This window comes from Lepidochelys kempii, chromosome 23, assembly GCF_965140265.1.
Source record: "Lepidochelys kempii isolate rLepKem1 chromosome 23, rLepKem1.hap2, whole genome shotgun sequence".
Lineage (NCBI taxonomy): Eukaryota > Metazoa > Chordata > Testudines > Cheloniidae > Lepidochelys > Lepidochelys kempii.
In genome coordinates, this window is record NC_133278.1 from 4,639,923 (window position 1) to 4,662,985 (window position 23,063).

Consider the following 23,063-nt stretch of genomic DNA (forward strand, 5'->3'; position numbering starts at 1 on the left):
CCCTGTGTAGAATCCCCTCTACAAGATGGAGTTTTGAAGTCACCTGGGCAAGTCACATGTCCATGCATGACTTCGTCCTCTGCAGGAATGTTCCCAGGAAAGCTCAGATGTGGATTGGCATCTATCAAAGACTATTGTCAGATTAAGTGTTTCTTGATTGGGCACTTACTGAGAATAGTCTTTTCTCAAGAAGCTGACCAAATGCTTCACAGAGGCTACTTAAAATCAAACAAGTACACAGCCAATATTCATAACTTTGAATACAAAAATGCATGCATAAATGCATGCATAAAAATAGGATGAATATATTCAGTAGAGCATAGCCTTTGCAGAGATATGTTACATGGCATATGTAGCATAAAACATATTCCAGTTATGTCATATTTACATTCAAAAGCATATTTCTACAAAGCATTATGGGGTGTAACATCACAGGACCATAACCCATTAATATTGAGGTGGTATTTAGCACTCTAGCCGCACTTCTTTGAAGTACTACGTCGAGCGGGTAAGGCCCATAAAAGTTCAGACTTCTTCTCAAGAGACTGCAGGGTCTCGATTGCACAAGGCAACCCTACAGTGTCAGTCGTGGTTGGCAGGGCACATGATGGGCTTTACAAACCCCTCACTAAGGCTGAGGCAGGGAAAATGCTGGAGCAGTACTGGGCCAGGAAAGCTGCAGCCCTCAGGGACTGCCAACCAAGCTCCTGGGGAAAAGAGAAGTATAAGGAGAACTCCAGCAGTCCAGGCAGGGGAGGAGAGAAGCACTGCCCTGAGACAGATGGCAAAGAAGCTCTTACTGAGAAGGTCAGGCTGTGAGTCTTTCTTTCCTTTCCTTTGAGCCATTACCCCGCAGTGGTAGGGAGAACCATGTGTGGGAGCACCAGAGGGTTGCCTGCATCAGTCCCAAGTCTCTGGGTTTGAAGCAAAGGACTCTTATTAAACAGCAGCCATGCTCCAAACTGAGGCATCAGGAAAGAAGTGGCCCAGGGGAAGGTGAGCAGGAGGTGGGCTGAGTAAAGCCCAGCCCATGATGTCACACTTTCAGGGCCCTGGACTGGGACCTGGTGAAGCAGGAGTGCTCAGAGACCCCTACGCACCTCAGATTTCCTTATGCCTAGCCCTGCCTAGGAGATCACCAGTGAGGAAGCCAGCCTAACTGAACCCCGTTCAGCGGGTCCTGAACACACAGAACTAAAAGTGAGACTGGAGCAGCAGGCCCTGACCACTAGACCTGCTGAGTGAACAGACAACTTGGCTATGGAGTCCATGCGCTGATTATGAACAGCCTGGAACAAGAGCTCTTGCTCATGTCAGTGGCAGGATATGAGTCTCTGAGACATTCCCTTCTGCACTTGTTGGGATGTATCGAGTCTTTAGGTGCTTAAACCAACATGTCACACTGCCTCTCAAAGACTGAGAGGTGGGATAGACATTTATGAAATCCATTATTGTTTGCAGTGTTGTTAGTCCTAGGATAGAGAGACAAGGTGGGGGAGGTAATATCTTTTATTGGACCTTGTCTCTATAGAATCCATGTTAGTCTCTTAATATTCTGCGAATGCGAAAAGGGGATTTTTCAACTTCCTCTTTAGTCATGAAATTTTGGCAGCAATTTGGAGGGCAAGACAGGGGAACAGAAACTGCCGAAGTATGGAAAAATAAAATATATATTGAAGGGGGAAATGGCCTGTTCTGCAACCAATCAGCACATGATCCTGCTATAAAAGGGAGGGAGAGAGCACTCTGTAACTGAGAAATTGACATGTCTCATCCCCATCAGAGAAATATTCTTTTCCATCCCTGCAGTGACTGGAGACTTAGGAGCGTTGGGTAAGTGATTCCCTTCCAGTCTGTGCATTATTCTCCTGGGATGTAACCTGCATTGCCATTAACACAGCCCTGCACCAATCAGCAATATTCAAGTAGGATTAAATACATTTCAGCCTATAAACCAGGCCTCTTTAAATTACTAGATTGGGGCCTGGCTGTCATTTTGTCTATCCCCATATATCCTGCCTCCCTTCTCACTGTCCTAAGAATATATAATGAACTAATTAGGGCTATCTTGTGCATAATCCTGAGCAAGGGGATAGAACCCAGGACACCTGACTGCCAGCCCCACTTCTCTATCTCAGTAGACCCCACTTCACTACCAGAACTGAGAACAAAAACCTAGGAATCTTGACTCGAAGTGCCCCCTGCTCTAACCACTAAGACACCACTCCCCTTCCAGACCTTAGGGGGGAAAAACAGGAATCCTGGGTTTCCCAGCTCCCCTTCCCTCAAGTTTAGACTCAACTCCCTGCATGGAGCTGGGAACAGAACCCTGGGGTTAGTCAGCTTTGCTTTCCCTTATAATCCTGACAGGGTCAGTTGCCTCAGCACTATTTTATTCTGGGATTCTGTTCTTCCACAGATCAGTAGCTGTTTGACAATGGATCTTTCAACTAGAATCAGTTGATTATTACATGAAAAATGGACTTTTTTAAAATGGGAAATTTTGTTGGAAAAAAATTGTTTTCAACTCTCCAATTTTCTGGGCAAAAGCAGAAAACAAAAAAAAAAGTCATTGTCTGTTTGGGCTTTTTATGTTTGCTTGTTATTCCTTGCTTTATTGCCTTTCCATTTCCCACCATTTCACAGTGAAATGGAAGGTTGAAAAGGGGAAGGGGAAATGAAAAACAAAAAGTGTCAAACCCAAACATTTCCAGGATTTTTTTTTCTTTGATGAAAATTAAATTAAAAATAAAAATAAAAAAAATGGAATGCAAATGGCTTCACATTTTTCTTGCAAAAATTCCTATTTAAACCAAGAGTTGCCATTCATTAAATATTTTATTTAATTACTTTTGGGATGGCAGGAGCCCTACCATACTTAAGGTTCCATCAGGCTGTTTGTTAAAATCAGATTTTTCAAAGTGTTCAGAAATCTACATATATTATCCAATTATCCTAAAAATGGGTATGACAATACAGCAACGGTTCTCAGCCTGTGGCCCACGTGCTGCATGCAGCCCAATTAGCACACAGCTGTGGCCCAGCTCAGCTATGTGCTAAAGGCCACGATCTCTGGGCTGCCCTGCCGCGTGGCGGTCTCTGGGCTGCCATGCACCGGTCTCCAGGCTCTAGGCTACTGCACGGTCGTCTCCAGGCTGCCATGCAGCAGTCTCTGGGCTCCGGGATCCTGGCAGGGTCTGGGCCCTGGCTGCTGCACAACTCTGCACAGCGGGTTGGGATCCAGGGTCCCGGGAGGGTCTGGGATCTTGGCAGGATCCTGGGTCAGGGTCCTGGCTGCTCCCCAGCCCCGCGCAGTGGGGCTTGGGGTCCCCATGGGGTCCAGAGTTGGGGTCTCCTGCCTGCCCCCTGCCTAGCTCTCCGCTCCTGGCCCCACACTGTGGAGGGGTCTTTGGGCGGAGGGTGCCGAACATAGGAGTTTGGGGGTGGAGGGCACTATGGTTCTCAACGTGCAGCCCAGCTAGCTCTTTGTGGGCCACATATGCAGCCCACAATGATAAATAAGTTGAGAATCATGCAGTAGAGCCATTTGCAACAATTTAGTGGAACAAATTTGAGGTATTTTGGTCTGTGGGTTCCTGAGCTAGTTTCCCCAAAACAACTTCCTTTGAATTTTTACAATGCTCTAAAATGCACGTACACAGTTGGATTGGCTGGAAAATTGCTATGCTAGTTGAGGGTCCAGAGTAGACATTGGGGTACACATTTGGAGTAATTTGGTTAAAGTGTTCCCGAAACACAGCCTCCCTAAAATGACAAGGTTTCAACTTTCAGAGTATCTGAAATCCCCATGGTGATGCAGATTGACTTGATAATTGCTATGCCAGTTAAGAGCCCAGAGTGGAGCTTTAGATGTAAATTTGGGGTCACTTGATCAAGGGATCCCTGAGATACAGACCCACCCCAAATGATCTGCTTTTGATTTTTAATGTGTGCTAAAATTTAAATGCAGAGTTAGGTAAATTGGAAAATTGGTTTGTGCATTGGAATTGTGGGAGAGCCAAGAGCATGGTCAGTCCATGGCACAGGCACACAGTACTGAGACTGGGGACTGCTGAGAATGAGTGTGTGTAACGCACAGGCTTTACTGTACTGCAGCATTTGACTTTGGCCTAAAAAAATGAAGAAAAGCAGAATAGAGGAAACGTGGATTTGTGTTGGATGACTCTGTGAACACGCTAGCTCAAATAGAGCTAGCACATCTGTCCACCCATGCTGGGAAGCATGCTCCTAGCTGCCTTGTAGACATACCCTGTGTTGGGCGCTCATGCATACTAGTGCAAGGCAGGATAACTCGGCCAGAAGGGCACAGGACCATAGAGAAACAGGGTGGGGTGGTTACTAAAGATGCTCAGTAGCTATTTCAGAAGCTGTATAGTTTTCACTGTGTGCAACCCACTGAGCAGGTCACTCCCAACCACGCTTAGAGTGTGGAGCGTATCAGAGCACGGGGGGAAGAAGGTTATATATAAAAGATAGTCTTGCAGACTCTGTCGCTGATCAACTCAGGACCAGGAGATGTGTCTGCTGTGAGGGCTGGCTCCCAATACTGGTATTACTTTGGCTATAGGTGAGTGCTATTCTAGCTTTACTTTACTATAAAAGCCCTCCATTAGGATGGTTGGTCCACCACAGTGTGTCTTACAGACCTTTAGAGCAGTGGTTCTCAACCAGGGGTCCAAGTCCCCCTGGGGGCCTGCGAGCAGGTTTCAGGGGGGCGCCAAGCAGGGCCAGGATTAGACTTACTAGGGCCCAGGATAGAAAGCTGAAGCCCTGCCGCATGGGGTTGAAACCTGGGCCCTGAGCCCCGCCACTCGAGGCTGAAGCCAAAGCCTGAGCAATGTAGCTTTGTGGGGGCTCCTGTGGCATGAGGCCCCAGGCCATTACCCTGCTTGCTACCTCCTAACACCAGCCCTGACTTTTATACGTAGAAAAAAAGTTATTGTGGCACAGATGGGCTGTGGAGTTTTTATAGCACATTGGGGGGGCCTCAGAGAGAAAAAGGTTGAGAACCCCTGCTTTAGAGGAGAACTCTGAGGGGAACACTTGTTACCCCTAGAGATTGTACAGCCTGTGGAATTGACATTTAGCTATTAGCTAATGCTTCAGTTGTGGATTCTGTCTCAGGTAAAGAGAATGGGGCAGCACTTAGTGAGGTGGGGGTTTGTACATTCTTGCCTGACATAGCTGGGTTTATGTGGGAAAGATATTGCCCTGTGGAGTGAGAGCCTTATAGAAATCCAAGGAATGGATATTTTATATGCTGCTCCCAATACCTAGATCACTTTGGATATAGGCCATAGATTTCTGCTTCACCTGCAACTGAGAGGACCAGTCAGCTATTAACCCGAATGCTGGAATGCTGCTAGCTGTGCAGATTATTCCAGACAGTTTGTTTGCTGACAGGGTTTTCGGATGTTTGAAAAGACTGAGATGCTGCCATTCTCCTCCAGCTCTGAAGAGTTCAGGCAACACACGCTTGCATGTTATGACTGCAGACTGAGAAATCATCATCAGAGGGGAAGGTGTTTTCATATATGTACTAAAGTATAGGAACTGTTATATTGAAACCTTATATCTGAATGTATATGAGAGGAACAAAGTGGGAAGGAAGTCCGTATTGGGTAAACGAATTGTATGCAGCGTAGGTGTAGTCCCAGGATACTAGAGATCTCTGACCTGAGGAAGAGCTCTGTGTGACAAGCTTTCGAGCCACACAGAGCTCTTCCTCAGGTCAGAGATCTCTAGTATCCTGGGACTACACCTACGCTGCATACAATTCGTTTACCTAATACGGACTTCCTTCCCACTTTGTTCCTCTCATATACATTCAGATATAAGGTTTCAATATAACAGTTCCTATACTTTAGTACATATATGAAAACACCTTCCCCTCTGATGATGATTTCTCAGTCTGCAGTCATAACATGCAAGCGTGTGTTGCCTGAACTCTTCAGAGCTGGAGGAGAATGGCAGCATCTCAGTCTTTTCAAACATCCGAAAACCCTGTCAGCAAACAAACTGTCTGGAATAATCTGCACAGCTAGCAGCATTCCAGCATTCGGGTTAATAGCTGACTGGTCCTCTCAGTTGCAGGTGAAGCAGAAATCTATGTCTGTTCAGTAAAAGGTTTCAGAGTAGCAGCTGTGTTAGTCTGTATTCACATCCAATGAAGTGAGCTGTAGCTCACGAAAGCTTATGCTCAAATAAATTGGTTAGTCTCTAAGGTGCCACAAGTACTCTTGTTCAGTAAAAGATATTACTTCACCCATCTTGTCTCTGTGAGGAACCCCAGTAAATTTACCGCTTAACAGTTTTTGCTGAAGTTATTCATAGTGTTCCAAACGCTATTTACAATACTTTCTGTGAGCATTAAATCTTTGTTTTACTGAGCGATTGTCTTTATATACAGCGCTACAGTACAGTAGCACTTTAGTGAAGATGCGACTGCGCCATTAATCCACCTCCCTGAGAGGCAGTACGCACAGGTGCCAACTTTCAGCTTTCCCTGCGGGTGCTCCATCCCCACACCACCCCGAGGCCCCACCTCCACTCCACCCCTTCCCCAAGGCCCCACCCAATCCTCTTCCAGCCTCCACTCCGTCCCCTCCCCTGAGCACGCTCTGCCTCTTTTCTCCCCTCCCTCCCCCCAGCACCTCCCACCCGCTGCCGAACAGCTGATCAGTGGTGGGCAGGAGGTGCTGGGGGGATGGAGGAAGAGCTTACGGGCGGGGTCTGCTGAACGTCTAAACTATTTTTTTCCCTTGGGTGCTCCAGCCCCAGAGCACTCACGGAGTTGGTGCCTATGGGCAGTAGCTATGTCGACAGCAGAAGCTCTCCCACTGATAAAGTGTTGGATCATATTAAAGAAGTTCTGTATTAAAATCACAAATGAGTTTGATTCCCCATAGTTTAAATTCCAGGGTATTACTAAGTAAGAGGTCTCTTGGTTTTTGGTACTGTTTCTCTCCCTTTATGTGTGAAACTTGCAAGCTGCTAATTGCGTTAGTACATTCTAAGACAGAGTCTGTTCTCAAAGCAATTCACACAGAGAGAGACTCAAAGCAACACTCTGTAACAACAGAAACAGCACCCAGAGACTCCCTGCCCTTTTGTTGTATTAACAATTGTGATTAAAATAGAGATAGAGGATGTATGTGGATGGATGCTTGGTGTGAATAATAACTGAATGATCAGGGAGGTGCCAGCCTAAGAATCCAGTGTCCATCGGCTGAAGAAGGCTTCAAGTGGAAATAACCAGAGGACCCCCGGAGGGCAGACTGGAATCCACCCAACAGCCTCAAGAATGGGAGAACCAAAGAACAAGATAACATCTAGCAGCATGGAGCTGTCAGGAATGTGCCATCTGCTGATTGATTCAGCAACAGCATGATGAAGCAATTCCCATAGACGACTGGCATAGGAAGAAATTTCTATAAAAATAGACTCTAGAAAGTGAGAACTTTGGGGTCTGATTCTGCAGACCAACTTCCAGGAGCATCAGATGTGCATCTGACAAGGCCCTGCTCCCTCCTCATGTCCAGGCCACCTGGCCAGTGGCTTGGCATGAGCAACTCTAAGGCTGGTAACTATGATAACAACCTTGCAGAACCTGTGTGTGTGTTTGTATGAATGAATGTGTGAATAAATATGAGATTGAATGGAATGTTATAGCTATAACTAACTGCTTACTATGATTCTTTCTGTATTCACAATAAATGTGGTACTTTGCCTTTTCCCCTTTAATAAGATCCTGCTGGTTTTTATTTTATTGGTATAATAAAAGTGCTGTCCACATAGAGAGTTAGGTCAGTATAATTACATCACCCCACACCCCTGAGCCGCACAATTATGTCGATATAGGTCTGTAGTGTAGACCTGGCCTGAGAAACTGTGTGGTACTCTTTGCAGTTGACTGGGAGCTATTAACACCTATTTATCAGGGTTTTAGATATAGCCCTAAAGTTGAACTCTGTGTAAATGCAAAAAGAAAAGGAGGACTTGTGGCACCTTAGAGACTAACAAATTTATTTGAGCTTAAGCTTTTGTGAGCTACAGTTTACTTCATCCGATGAAGCTCACGAAAGCTTATGCTCAAATAAATTTGTTAGTCTCTAAGGTGCCACAAGTCCTCCTTTTCTTTTTGTGAAGACAGACTAACACGGCTGCTACTCTGAAATCTATGTAAATGCTTTCACAAAAGACAGAACTCTGCCCTGTACTTCAGCAAAGGGCTATGCAGAGGTGCAGGAAGACGGTGAGTGTAATAATTATAGATAATATTGCCCCAGCACACCGATACCCCCTTACACATATTCGGTGCATAGCACAGGTGCATGGCCCTGAGATCAGGGCAAGGGGGCAAGAGCTGAGAATGAGCATTCACTCTCTCTTCTCAAACAGGCACCCTATGAAATTAAAAGGCAACAAGGCTAAAGGTGGCAGATGAAAAAACCTTGGGGTTCTTTACACAATCCATCATTAACCTGTGCAGTTCCTCACCACAGGAAATGCTCATAGTTCCTGGGCACCTTCAACCTGATGTTTAATGACTAGGGCTCTACCAAATTCACAGCCATGAAAAACACATCACAGACCATGACATCTGGTCTCTCCCTGTGAAATCTGGTCTTTTGCCTGCTTTTATGCACTGAGAGGAGAGGAAAGTGATCGGGAAAGTGATTCTGAAGCTCTTAGAGGAGAGGAAAGTGATCAGGAACAGTCAGCATGGATTCACCAAGGGCAAGTCATGCCCAACTAATCTAATTGCCTTCTATGATGAGATAATTTGCTCTGTGGGAAAAGCAGTGGATGTGTTATTCCTTGATTTTAGCAAAGTTTTTGACATGGTCTCCCACAGTATTCTTGCCAGCAAGTTAAAGAAGTATGGGCTGGATGAATGGACGATAAGGTGGATAGAAAGCTGGCTAGATTGTCGGGCTCAACGGGTAGTGATCAATGGCTCCATGTCTAGTTGGCAGCCGGTATCAAGCAGAGTGCCCCAAGGGCCGGTTTTGTTCAATATCTTCATTAATGATCTGGAGGATGGCGTGGATTGCACCCTCAGCAAGTTTGCAGATGACACTGAACTGGGAGGAGAGGTAGATATGCTGGAGGGTAGGGATAGGATACAGAGGAACCTAGACAAATTAGAGGATTGGACAAAATAAATCAACAAGGACAAGTGCAGAGTCCTGCACTTAGGACGGAAGAATCCCATGCACTGCTACAGACTAGGGACCGAATGGCTCGGCAGCAGTTCTGCAGAAAAGGACCTAGGGGTTACAGTGGACGAGAAGCTGGATATGAGTCACCAGTGTGCCCTTGTTGGCCAATGGCATGTTGGGATGTATAAGTAGGGGCATTGCCAGCAGATCAAGGGACGTGATCGTTCCCCTCTATTCGACATTGGTGAGACCTCATCTGGAGTACTGTGTCCAGTTTTGGGCCCCACACTACAAGAAGGATGTGGAAAAATTGGAAAGAGTCCAGCGGAGGGCAACAGAAATGATTAGGGGACTGGAACACATGAGTTATGAGGAGAGGCTGAGGGAACTGGGATTGTTTAGTCTGCGGAAGAGAAGAATGAGGGGGGATTTGATAGCTGCTTTCAGCTACCTGAAAGGGGATTCCAAAGAGGATGGATCTAGACTGTTCTCAGTGGTAGCTGATGACAGAACAAGGAGTAATGGTCTCAAGTTGCAGTGGGGGAGGTTTAGGTTGGATATTAGGAAAAACTTTTTCACTAGGAGGGTGGTGAAACACTGGGATGCGTTATCTAGGGAGGTGGTGGAATCTCCTTCCTTAGGTATTTTAAGTTCAGGCTTGACAAAGCCTTGGCTGGGATGATTTAGTTGGGGATTGGTCCTGCTTTGAGCAGGGGGTTGGACTAGATACCTCCTGAGGTCCCTTCCAACCCTGATCTTCTATGATTCTGTGATTTACCCTATATTATACAGATTTCATGGGGGAGACCAGTGTTGCCCAAATTGGGAGTCCTGATCCAAAAGAGAGTTGCAGGGGGATCGCCCAGCTCTGAAGGCAGCGCCCCACCAGCACCAGCACAGAAGTAAGGGTGGCAATACCATACCATGCTATCCTTACTTCTGCACTGCTGCTAGAGATGGCTCTGCCTTCAGAACTGGGCTCCCAGCCAGCAGCCACCGCGCTCCAGCTGTCCAGCTCTGAAGACAGCGCCACTGCCAGCAGCAGCGCAGAAATAAGGGTTGCAGTACTGCAACCCCCCAAAAAATAACCTTGTGACCACCTCAGAACTCCTTTTTTGGTTAGGATCCCTACAATTACAACACCATGAAATTTCAGATTTAAATAGATAAAATAATGAAATTTACAATTTTTAAAATCCTATGACCGTGAAACTGACCAAAATGGACCCTGAATTTCATAGGGCCCGATTAATGACACTTACATCACACCATCCAATTTATTGCATTTTGCAGGTGGAATTCATCTTCTGACTTTCCTTCAGCCCCTGCTTGCATAAATCCTCTGGACGGAGAATTTGCTGCATCAGAGACCCCAGCTCCAATTCATGCTCTTCCTATCACCATGAAGGCTCCCCTCTTTCTCTACATCCTCTTTGCTCTCCTAGATCTGGGTAAGTCAGGGCTGTTCCTCTGCAGGGACTTGCAACTTAGGTTGTACAAAGTAGCAAGAGTCCAACTTGGTCCTTTGTATAAATTTGTTTATAAATGTCACCAAAAAGCCGCTATCAGAAAAATGGGTCAATTGGACATGTCGAAGGGAAAAGAATAGATTCCTTGTGAAGTCACGAGTTGGCATGACAACACATTGAAATATTCTAGAAATAAGAGGAAATATTGATGCTTGAAGTCCTCAAAGACATGTTTTGATTGGTTCCTTTTTAGAAATGGCTGGAAAATAGGTATTTTATCCCCCGCCAAAAATGTTGTGGGAAAAATCCCCTTTTGAAAATCTTCTGTTGGGAAGTGCTGATTTTCCTGCAGGAAATTTTAAAAATGGGGAATATGCAGCCAGCTGAGACCAGAGTCAGAGCTGGTGTGTGTGTGAAGTGAAATAGAGAAACTTCAACACCGGAAAGCAGGTTTCACCAGATGCTTTCCCTAAGAACCCAGGGGAAGGGGAGGGGGAAGAAAGGGACACATCTACATAAAGAATTTTCTTTCTCCTTTTCTAGGTGCCTGTCTGCAGTGTGAGGTTTGCACTGGCTTTGGCAGGAACTGCACGGGCAGCATGGAGACCTGCAGTTCTGGAGAAGATTCCTGTGCCATCACTGTGTTTGAAAGCCTAATAGGTACATGAGCCAGATCTCACACCAGCATGGTCCAGTGACCAGAGCACACTCGGTTCTATTCCTAGTTCTGGGTGAAGAATGGGGTCTAGTGGGTTGGAGCAGGAGGTAGACTGGGAGTCAGGTTTCCTGGGTTCTATTCCCAGCTCGTGGAATGGGGCCAGTGGGTTGGAGCAGGGATAGTTTTAGGGGTGGGCCAGCTGAGCAACCGCCAAGGGTGCTATGGTCAAGGGGGTGCTGTGCAGCAGCTCAGAGGTGTGCATTGCTGGCTGGTAGGGGAGGGCCACAAACTCACAGAGGTGATCCTCAAGGATGTGAGGGAGATTCCCACACCTGAGCCATTCTTTTTAGATGACAAATCTGAGGAACTGTCCCAGATTGAGGTGTCATTAGAGGAGGTTTTGGAACATATTGGTAAACTAAACAGTAATAAGTCACCAGGACCAGATGGGATTCACCCAAGTTCTGAAGCAAGTCAAATGTGAAATTGCAGGACTACTAACTGTCATCTGTAACCTATCATTTAAATCAGCTTCTGTACCAAATGACTGGAGGATAGCTAATGTGATACCAATTTTTTAAAAGGGCTCCAGAGGTGATCCCAGCAATTACAGGCCTGTAAGCCTGACTTCAGTACTGGGCAAACTGGTTGAAACTATAGTAAAGAACAAAATTGTCAGACACATAGATGAACATTATTTGTTGGGGAAGAGTCAACATGGTTTTTGTAAAGGGAAATCATGCCTCACCAATCTACTAGAATTCTTTGAGGGAGTCAGCAAGCATGTGGACAAGGGGGATCCAGTGGATATAGTGTACTGAGATTTTAAGAAAGCCTTTGACAAGGTCCCTCCTCAAAGGCTCTTAAGCAAAGTAAGCCATCATGGGATAAGATGGAAGGTGCTCTCATGGATTGGTAACTGGTTAAAAGATAGGAAACAAAGGGTAGGAATAAATGGTCAGTTTTCAGAATGGAGAGAGGTAAATAGTGGTGTCCGCGAGGGGTCTCTACTGGGCCCAGTTCTGTTTAACATATTCATAAATGATCTTGAAAAAGGGGTAAACAGTGAGGTGGCAAAATTTGCAGATGATACAAAACTACTCAAGATAGTTAAGTCCCAGGCAGAGTGCGAAGAGCTACAAAAGGATCTCTCAAAACTGGGTGACTGGGCAACAAAATGGCTGATGAAATTCAATGTTGATAAATGCAAAGTAATGCACATTGGAAAACATAATCCCAACTATGCATATAAAATGATGGGGTCTAAATTAGCTGTTACCGCTCAAGAAGGAGATCTTGGAGTCGTTGTGGATAGTTTTCTGAAAACATCCACTCAATGTGCAGCGGCAGTCAAAAAAGGAACAGAATGTTGGGAATCGTTAAGAAAGGGGTAAATGATAGGACAGAAAATACCATATTGCCTCTTTATAAATCCATGGTACGCCCACATCTTGAATACTGCATGCAGATGTGGTCGTCCCATCTTAAAAAAGATATATTGGACTTGGAAAAGGTTCAGAAAAGGGCAACAAAAATGGTTAGGGGTATGGAATGGCTGCTGTGTGAGGAGAGATTAATAAGACTGGGACTTTTCAGCTTGGAAAAGAGATGACTAAGGGGGGATATGACAGAGGTCAATAAAACCATGACTGGTGTGGAGAAAGTAAATAAGGAAGTGTTATTTACTCCGTCTCATAACACAAGAACTAGGGACCACCAAATGAAATTAATAGGCAGCAGGTTTCAAACAAACAAAAGGAAGTATTTTTTCATACAACACACAGTCAACTGTGGAACTCCTTGCCAGAGGATATTGTGAAGGCCAAGACTATAACAGTGTTCAAAAAAGAACTAGATAAGTTCAGAGAGGAAAGGTCTGTCAATGCCTATTAGCCAGGATGGGCAGGGAGGGTGTCCCTAGCCTCTGTTTGCCAGAAGCTGGGAATGGGTGATAGGGGATGGATCACTTGATGATGACCTGTTCTGTTCACTCCCTCTGGGGAACCTGGTATTGGCCACTGTCGGAAGACAGGATACTGGGCGAGATGGACCTTTGGTCTGACCCAATATGGCCATTCTTATGTTCTTATGACACGTGGAGGGAAGTGCCCTGATTTCTTCCTGCTTTCTCCCAGCACAGGAATGGGGGTGCAAAGAGTGACACACATATACTGCTTGCCCCCTGCCCCAATGTTCCTCCGTGCCCCCCTAGGAGGCTGTGAAGGGGGAAACACAGGTGCTGACTTTCCAAATTGTGTGGGGGTGCTTGACCTCTGGCTCCCCCCAGGTCCTGCCCCTACTCCATCCCTTCCTCCAAGGCTCCACCCCTGCCCCGCCTCTTCCCACCCCCACTCCACCTCTTCCTGCCCAGTTCTGCCCCTCCCACAAGCACCGCGTCCTCACTCCTCCCCCTCCCTCAGAGCCTCCTGCACGCTGTAAAACAGCTGATCGTGGCAGGCAGGAGATGCGGGGAAGGAGAGGGAGACACTGATCCACGGGGCAACTGATGGGTGGGAGATGCTGGGGAGGAGGGGGGAGCTGATGGGAGGGTGAATGGATTTGGGGCAAAGGGGACACAGTGCAGGGTTTAGGGTCACAGGAGGGGGTGCAGGGGTTGGGGCAAAGGGGGTACAGTGCAGCACAAAGGGTGGCAATACACCATATACAACGGCACTCTTACTTCTCCGCTGCTGCTTGTGGCAGCCTTTAGAGCTAGGCACCAAGCTAGCAGCTGCCAGTCTCCAGCCGCCCAGCTAGTGCTTAATTTGTGCCGAGACTTTGCTGGAGCTGAGCTCCTTTCAATATAAATTAAGCACGGGGGAGGGGGGACAGGCTGCTGGGCCCTGGTGGAGTGGGAAGCCTTGGGGGCCAGAGGTGATGTGGGGTGGGGAGCCCATGGTGGCCAGGGGAAATGGGGGTGGGGGCACCGTGCCCACGAGGCACCAAAATACAAGTTCGCCCAGGGCGCCATTTCCCCAAAGGCCAGCCCTGGGTTGGAGCAGGGTGTGGGCTAGGACTCAGGTCTCCAGGGTTCTATTACTGACTCTGTGACCTGAGGCAAGTCTCCGTGCTTCAGTTTCCGCATGGGTAGAGTAAAGATAAAGACACACAGCCATCTTTTTGTGGAGTATGGGGATAGGGTGGCAGAGTTGGTGAGTAAACATCGGTCTTCTCCTTTTGTACAGTGGGATTCAATATACAGCAGGTAACCAAGTCCTGCATGGCATCCAGTGAGTGCAGAGCTAGCCCTGTTGTTGTGAGGTTTGGGGAGGAAACAGCAATAAGGAAGAGCACCACCTGTTGTGTGGGGGATGCCTGCAGTACAGACTCCGTTACAAGTACGTATCCCTCTTTTTATCTCCCCACCCTGCTACCACTCCCACACCAATTCTTCCTCTTCATTACCTTCCCCTCCTCCCCCTGCCCATCTGTACCCCTCTTTTCTGGAACAGTATCTGCAATGAGCCCCTAAGAACAGTCTCCTGCCCCGCAGGGGGTGCTGCAGTGAATTATACTGACCCCCGAGAACAGTCCTACTGCCTGCAGGGGTGCTCCATTGAATAGCACTGGGTCCCTGGGGGAAGAGGTGGAATTAAGTGAATGTGGCTCTGGACTGCCACAAACTGCAGCTAATTCCACATGGGGCATGGTTCAATTGGTCTGTGCTGCAAACTGATGCCACTAACCTTGCTACCTCCAATGTCTCCTGAGCTCCTGTTTGGGGGATGTGGGGCTGAGCTGTTCAACCCTAACCTGCTCTCTCTGTCCTGAAGCCTATTCTGGAACATCCCCCAAGTTGACTGCATTTGCTCTGCTTCTCTATAGTGCCCCCAGCAGACACAACCTCAAATGGCTGGCGTTGCCCTGCCTGCTCTTCTGTGTTTATTCCATGCAGCGAAGAGACCTTAGACTGCACTGGATCTGAGACCCAATGCATCGCAGTAACCGGAAGCATAGCAATGGGTAACTTTAATGTATTTATTCTGGTATGCTATTTGCTTTCTTATTGTTTCCTCTCACTTATGGTCTGGGAGATAAGGGGTTTGGCTTGGACTCCAGACATCTGGGTTCTAATACTGGACAGCAACTGGCCTATTGTGTGACCTCAGGCAAGTCTCTGTGTCTGTTTCCCCTTGGACTAGATCTCTTGCTATTGGGGGCCCTGTTGTGCCAGGCACTGCACAGACACAAACTGAGATTGGGAGGGTTCCCTGTTGTGCCAGGCACTGCACAGACACAGCCATTCACCATTCCACAGATTTTACCATCTAAATAGTAAAGGAAGGATTATTATCTCCATTGAACCGATGAGGAAACTGAGGCCTGGAGAGATTAAGGCTGGTATCTTCAAAGGATTTTGGGGAGTTAGGGACCCAGATCCATTAAAATTCAACCACCACCTATGTTACACTCCTTTGAAAAATCTGCATCTAAGTGATGTGCCCAAGGTCAATCAGGGAGTCTGTGGCAGAGCCAGGAATTGAATCCAGATATCCTGAGTCCCAGGCCAGTGCCCTAATGAGCACAAGGCCTCTCTTCTTAGAGATCCCACTCCCTGCCACCAACCATGAATTGTTTCGTTGCTCAATGAAGAGTGGGACTAATACAAAGCCCGCTGAAGTGAATGGGTGTCATCAGTGGGTTTTAGATCTGGGGTCCCAATGATTTGTCCAAGGGCACACAGTGAGCCTGCATCAGAGCCGTGGAGGGGGAGGCTGTTGGGGCCTAGATGAGAAGGGGGAAGCAGAGCAGACAAAGAAGTGAAGGACATGGAGGGCTTACATGGAGCTCTGGGGAATGGAGCAAAGGGGAAGCCTAGATGAACTGCAGGAAACAGAGCAGAGGATAAAAGCTGAGGCTGCTGTGGTTTGTTAGGGGGCTTATTCCTTCACCCACTTTCTTCACTGGTCCTTCTCGCATGAACAGAGAGCAACAATACCCAAAGTCCAAAGGTGCAAACAATTCGATGTTTATTGGGGTGAACTTCCAGCAAGCATGATTCCAGTTTCCTTCCTTAGTGTCCCCCTTCCCAGCTCTGACACCACAGAGCCTTACACCTGTGTCCCTATTCCCATTCCTGCCCTTAGCAAAACATGGTTCCCATTCCCCGCCCCCACACACACTCACTTTCTGATTGACTGCAGACTATATAGTAAAACTTGACTTCTGCTTAGCTATACCTTAACCAATCATTTTGCTGAAATTTAGCTAACCAATCCTAACATATTGTAACATGATTATTTAACCAATTATATCCCACCACCTTAATTAATTTACACCCAGCAAAATTAATTGTACAGCAGACAGAAACAATCACAAAACCAGACAGAGATTATACAGACAAACAATAGGGAAATAGGGACTACAGTGATAGAACAACACAGAAATGAGGATTTCACATCCCAGCTATTGATAAGTGAGTTCTTGCCAGACAGGATGCTATCAAACTAAGCTTCCTTTTACATCTTCTAGGCACTTCCCTTTCTCTGGAGGTGATAGGCATTATCAGGACAGGATTGTATTCCTAACAGCCCAATAGTACCTTATTTCAGTGTGACTAGTTTGGAATGTGAGGCGGTGACCATTTGCTTCCCAGTTTATGGCTGCCTCTGTTGCTTAGCCAAAGGCCTTAGCCTAAGAACAGGGCCTCAGACAGTTACAGCAAGAGAAGGCTCTTACTCCGACAGACAGTGACTTTGATTCTTTCTTTTATACCTCTATAACTAGCTAAGTGATAAGAATACACCTAAATTCTTAGAGTATAGGCCTTTACAGACAGGCCTGAATATCTATATCCTAACATGGTTTAGATGGGCAGGAGGTGTGGATTTATGGGTAATGGTGACAGAAGGAGACAAAACTTCCTTGACACTGACCAGCTGCTTCTTTTTCCTGGGGCAGGTTCGTTTCCTTTACAGGCCACTTTGAAGGGTTGCGCCACTGAATCCATGTGCACCCTTTTAAAAGGAGATTCAAAGACCTTCGGAGACAACATACAGATAACCACAGCCACATGCAGGCCAGCCCCTGGCAGGTCTGAACTGACTAAGGGACCAGGCCTGGGTGCAAGTGGCACAGCTAAGGGACCAGCCCCTACTGTAACCAGCCGGATTAAGGGACCAGCCCCCAGTGCAAGTGGCATAGCTAAGGGACTAGCCCCTGGTGCAGCCAGCCCAACTAGGGGTGCAGCCCCTTTTGCGGCTGGCATGACTCCAAGACCATCTGGGCTTCTCGTCCTCCCAGTCCTCACAGGGTTATTCCTGGTGAAGCTCCTCCCTTGATCCCCACATTATGCACTGGCGACACTGCACTGAGTAACACCTGTTCAGCTTGCATTTGCCTTTCTCAGCTGCTGCTTTTCCATTCCAGAGACTCTCACTTTCTAGACGGATTTGCTTCCCCTTTAGTTTGTTGCACGGAATAAAACAAACTGGAGATCAAAAAACTCTGGAATTGGCTGAATTATTTTGACAGGAAAAATTTGTCCAAAACCTGATTAGATTTATGGAGTCCCCTAGTGATGAAATTCGACAGCACAGTCAGGGAGCTACAGAGTCTGGGAGAACCACAGGGTGTGCCTGCGTCCAGCAGCCTTAATAAAAGATCTTCTATTCATCAAAGCAAATCCTGCCACTTCTACTGGTGGTGCACCCTACAGTAGGTAGCTGTAAATTTACAGGTTTCAGAGTAGAGTAGGTAGCTGTAAATTTACAGGTTTCAGAGTAGCAGCTGTGTTAGTCTGTATCTGCAAAAAGAACAGGAGTACTTGTGGCACCTTAGAAACTAACAAATTTTTAACAAATTTACAGTCTACTTTGAAAATTATTGTTCAAAATGTGGAAGAGAATTTTTGTGGCAGAGCTGGGAACAGAATCCTGGACGCCAAGGCCCCACCCCAGCACTTGCATTGGAATTACTCATGTTTACACTTAGGCATCACACTTAAGTAGCTTCCTGAAGTGGAACCTAAGGTGGCAGTCTATTAGCTCATGTGTTGTGCAGATTTGGGGCACATGGAGCTTTTCTCTGAGGTAAAAAAAAGCCCTTGATTTTCCCACTTAGTTCCCTCTAAGCAACAGAAGCAGGTGGGAGGGAGCATAATTAGACAGACAAGGAGGGGAAGCAAATAAAATAAGGGGGAAGGAGGATTTCTGCCCTGGGAAATGTTCCCATTCCAGGAACCACAGGTGCCGACTCCATGAGCGCTCCGGGGCTCCAGCATCCACAGAAAAAAAGCATGGGTGCTCAGCACCCACCAGCTACAACTGTTCCATGCTGCTGCCGATCAGCTGTTTGGTGGCTGAGGGAGGTGCTTGCGGAAGGGCGGAGAGTGGCAGGTGGAGCAGGGCGGGAAGAGGCGGAGTGAAGGCAGGGCCTCAGGGGAAGGGGCGGAGTGGTGGTGGGGCCTTGGGGTGACGCAGGGGTGGAGCACCCTCCCCCCGCCGGGAAAAATAAATCAGTGCATGTGCCAGGAACAATCAGCTCCTGTGTAATAAACACCATGATTAGAGCTGGTTGAATTTTTTTTGACACTTTTTATGTTGAAAGTTCTTTAAAAAAAGATGAACATTTTGTGGTGGTTTTTTTTTTTTAAACTTTCCATGTTTTGGGGATGAAGCCCCCAAATTCCAGGAGGTGTTTCCTGTTTTCATCTTTTTTCAGCAGCAAAATGGAAAAAGGGAAGCGTGGGAGGAAAACACCAGAACATGTCCATTTTGAACATTTTTTGAAAGCAGAAAAGCTTTGATTAAAATTTTCTACCAAAAAAAAGTGAAACAAACAAACAAAATCTCCCTTTTTAAAATTATTTCGAAAATGTTCTCCCAAAACTATTCTGTTTTTCAGCCAGCTCTGGAGATCATGACTAAGGCTAAGATTTTGTCATGGATATTTTTAGTTAAAGTCACAGGCAGGTCACGGGCAAAAAAGAAAAATTCACAGAAGCCCTGACCTGTCCGTGACTTTGACTAAAAATATCTGTGACAACATGGGGATCTGCTGGTCCCCACATCTCCTGAAGCAGGGCAGCTGCACAGGGGCTAGGAGCTGCCACAGCCCCTGGAGCTGTGGGGTACCCCTGCCGCCTGCAGCTCCGGGGGTCCCCCACTGCTTATGGCAGCTGGGAGCTCCGGGTTACCCCTGCTACCCGCAGCTCCAGGGGCTGTGGCAGCTGGGAGCTCAGGGATTCCCCCATAGCCCCCGGCAGCTAGAGCTGTGGGGTACCCCTGCCGCCCGCAGCTCTGGGGGCTAGGAGCTAAAGGGTTCTACCACCACTGCTCCCAGCAGCCAGGAGCTCGGGGGTTCTGCCGCCGCCCTCAGTGGCCGGGAGATGCGGGGTTTCCCCCGCCACTGCCCTTAGTGGCCGGGAGCTGCAGAATTCCTCTGGCTGCGGGGAGCTCTGGGGGTTCACCCGTCTGCTGGGAGCTCTGGGGGATGCCCCCGTGGGCAGTGGGGGACCCTGAAGCTCCCGATCACCACAGGCTGAAGTCACGGACATTGTTGGAAGTCATGGATTCCGTGACTTCCGTGACTAAATCGTCGGCTTTATCATTACCATAATCCTCCACATATTTCACTTATGTGCTTAATTTTGCTACCATGAGGTGTCCCATTGACACTGACAGAAAAAATTAGGGAGTACAGGTGTGTGTGTTTGTGTTTGTGGTGGGAAGGGGGGAATTAAAGTTTTTGGTTCAGAAAACCTTTAAAATTGAATGTTTTCTAAACAAAAAAAAATTGTCTGTGGGGAAACATTCCTTCCCATCCACCCATTTCTGACCCATTTCTCCATTCCTTTTTTCAGCAGCAAAATGGGTGTGAGGGGGGGAAATGAAAGGTTGGTAGAACACAAAATTTCCTATTTCCAATTTTTTCCTCTGGCATTTATATTACATTGTAAATGATATAGTATAAAAGTCCAAATGAAAAAGTCAAAATGAAACATTTTGACCTTGTTGAAATATTGTGATAATTTTGCTGTCAAATCTTTTAGTGAATCTAATATACCTCAAAAGTTTTGATTTTGTTGATTCAGCATTTTCTTGGGGTGGTGACAGGAAGGGGGCTCTTCTGTTGGAACTATTTTGACTAGCTCTAATGTTTACTACTTTACTAGCCCAAGCTACAAACCCTGGCCACAGTGTAATTGCTGCCAGCAACAGACAGAAAGTGGAGATGAACGTAGTCTGGGGCTTCCTACAGGAAGGGCAGATTGAGGGAGGGTGACATTCTGTACCTCATAGTAGCATCCCGGCACCCCCATATTCACCATGGTGATATGATTATGATATGTTTTGTACAAAGTATACCTTGCGAGGTAACAGCAGTGGAGTAGCTAGACAGTGTTAATGGCTCATCCACACCCATCAGGGAAATAATCCATTATCCCAGAGATTGTATGCAATGGAGAATTCTCAGAGAGCGCATGTATGCAATGGAGATTGCTTGACCAATGGGGACTGACTGAACCCCACATCACAGCATAGATCTTTCCAGCAATCTGGAAGAAACTATAAAAGAGGGGAAGTGACATCATCACTTGGCCTCACTCCCCACAACTCAACACCAGGAAACACGGCTGGAGGACAAAGACTTTGAACTGGAGGAAGGTGGCCCCAGGCTGTGAAGAGTCCCAAGCCTGTGTTTTGAAGACCTGTAACCTGCTTGTACCATCTGTCAGAGGGAGACACTGCTTGAGACAAATCCTGCATAGTTTGTAGAACTTAGACTGCAAATTTATTTTTATTTCTTAAGTAACCAACTTTGATCTCTATGCCTGCTGCTTATAATCACTTAAAATCTATCTTTCTGTAGTTAATAAATCAGGCTGTCAGCCCCAGGGCGAGGTGGGGGGCCTCCAGCTGTCAGTGCTCCACAATGCCACACACATTTAAGTCAGTGGAAGTGTTCCTGGTGAGGATGCACAATGCCGACAGAGGAGGCATAGTGTGAACATGAACCACCACAGTACTTACTCCGGTGTCTGTATGTCAGCCTAACTTAGGTCAACTTAATTTTGTAGTGTAGACTTGCCCTTAGAGTTTGAAAGAACTGTGCAGCTCACACCCATCTTGAGATGAGACTGTCTTAATGGAACAACAACTGAGTGTTGATGCTCCAGCAATGGAAACAGTCAAAGAAGATATGAGCTATCTCAGAGGAATAGTGTTGGGCAGGCGTTGTGGCCATTTTGGCTACTTGCCAAAAGCCAGAGCAACCACACCCAATTTGTGTTATTTGTATATTTAGTCAGCAAAAGAAATGCTCACAAGCCTAATATTTGCATGTATCGTTATCTTTCTTTGTAGATGAGCAGAAGTTGCTTGCTGCATTAGTTCACCAGCAATAAAAAGCTGCAATTGGTCAGATTTGTCCTTGTGACGTTCTGTACCTTTATGGGAACACCGTACACCCCCATGTTCATCTTTATAAAATGATTGTGTGGTATCGAATGCAAAGTTTGTCATGTTAGGTGTCTTCGGAAAACTCATGATGCACTGAGCATTGTTATTATAGTGATGTTATAGTAATTGTTGTTACAGCAATTTTATAGTAATTACAGGTTATAATTTCATGTATATAGTTATGAGGTGAAAATGTGTCTTCATGGTTTAAAATAATCCCAGGCAAAAACTCTCCAAGAGCAGAGAGGCAGTTCACACCTCATCAGGGCATGTATGGGACAAACCCAGCCCAGCCTCACAGGAACAAAGGACGCTGGCCTAGGCAGCAACAAAGGGATCTGTTGGACTTTTGAGTGAGTCACCCCCCCCTTCCTTTGGTCAGTTTGGGACTGCGATGAGGTAATACTCTGAAGGGGGGGCAAAGCCAAGGGGGAAAAAATAACATGATAAAAAGGAGAGACGTTTGCCATGCTCTTCCTCTCTCTTCCACCTACATCTACAGACACCATCACCAGCAAGCGACTGAAGCGCTGATCAAAGGGACGAGCCTGAAGGGCAACCAGCCAGCCTGTGGTGAGAAGCATCTAAGTTTGTAAGGGCACTGAATGTATTAAGATCAGCTTAGAATGTGTTTTGTTTTTATTTCATTTGACTAAATCTGATTTGTTATGTTTTGACTTATAATCACTTAAAATCTATCTTTACAGTTAATAACTCTGTTTGTTTATTCTATCTGAAGCAGTGCATTTGGTTTGAAGTGTGTCAGAGACTCCCCTTGGGATAACAAGCCTGGTGCATATCAATTTCTTTGTTAAATTGACGAACTCATATAAGCATGCAGCATCCAGCGGGCATAACTGGACACTGCAAGATGGAGATTCCTGGGGTTGTGTCTGGGACCGGAGATATTGGCTAGTGTCATTTGGTTGCACAATCCAAGGAGCAGCTTACATGCCAGAAGCTGTGTATGAACAGCCCAGGGGGTTCTCACAGCAGAGCAGGGTAAGACTGGTTCCCAGAGTCAAGGATTGGAGTGACCTAGCAGATCCCTGGTCTGGATAACACCAAAGGGTTACCACAGTCCTCCCTTGCACTTACAGGGAAATGGTAACATTTTAGGACTCTATAGGCTATTTCGCGATAGGTAGGTTCAGGGGGCTGGCACTGGTGACCTACCATGTCCCATCTTGTGCTCCTAGATAGTCTAGGAATGAAGAATTGCTAGACTGGATCAGACCCAAGGTCCATCTAGCCCAGTATCCTGTCTCTGACCATGGCCAGTGTCAGATTCATGGAGTTTAAGGCTATAAGGGACTAATAGACCATGTACTCTGGCTTCCTGTATAGC

General features: G+C 46.7%; 1 protein-coding gene across 6 annotated transcripts; it reads left to right on the forward strand.

The window, feature by feature from the left end:
* Positions 1 to 740: 740 nt before the first annotated feature.
* LOC140902027 (phospholipase A2 inhibitor and Ly6/PLAUR domain-containing protein-like) lies at positions 741 to 22,396 on the forward strand. 6 transcript variants are annotated; one of them, XM_073321626.1, is made up of 7 exons: positions 741 to 807; positions 10,479 to 10,636; positions 11,198 to 11,314; positions 14,498 to 14,650; positions 15,138 to 15,275; positions 21,938 to 22,114; positions 22,218 to 22,396. In XM_073321626.1, the coding sequence occupies exons 1-6, from the start codon at positions 782 to 784 to the stop codon at positions 22,066 to 22,068; spliced, it is 723 nt and encodes a 240-aa protein (XP_073177727.1). In that variant the 5' UTR covers positions 741 to 781; the 3' UTR covers positions 22,069 to 22,114; positions 22,218 to 22,396. The 6 variants fall into 6 exon arrangements, with proteins under 6 accessions (XP_073177727.1, XP_073177726.1, XP_073177729.1 ...); XM_073321625.1 differs by having other exon boundaries at positions 21,938 to 22,396; XM_073321628.1 differs by lacking the exon at positions 21,938 to 22,114.
* Positions 22,397 to 23,063: the final 667 nt, after the last annotated feature.

Excerpts from the sequence above, each read along its gene's own strand:
- LOC140902027 (XM_073321623.1), top strand. The coding sequence starts at position 782 with ATGGCAAAGAAGCTCTTACTGAGAAG. Across the intron at positions 808-10,478 it reads AAGAAGCTCTTACTGAGAAG|GTGGAATTCATCTTCTGACT; the intron begins GTCAGGCTGTGA and ends TGCATTTTGCAG. Across the intron at positions 10,637-11,197 it reads CTTTGCTCTCCTAGATCTGG|GTGCCTGTCTGCAGTGTGAG; the intron begins GTAAGTCAGGGC and ends CTCCTTTTCTAG.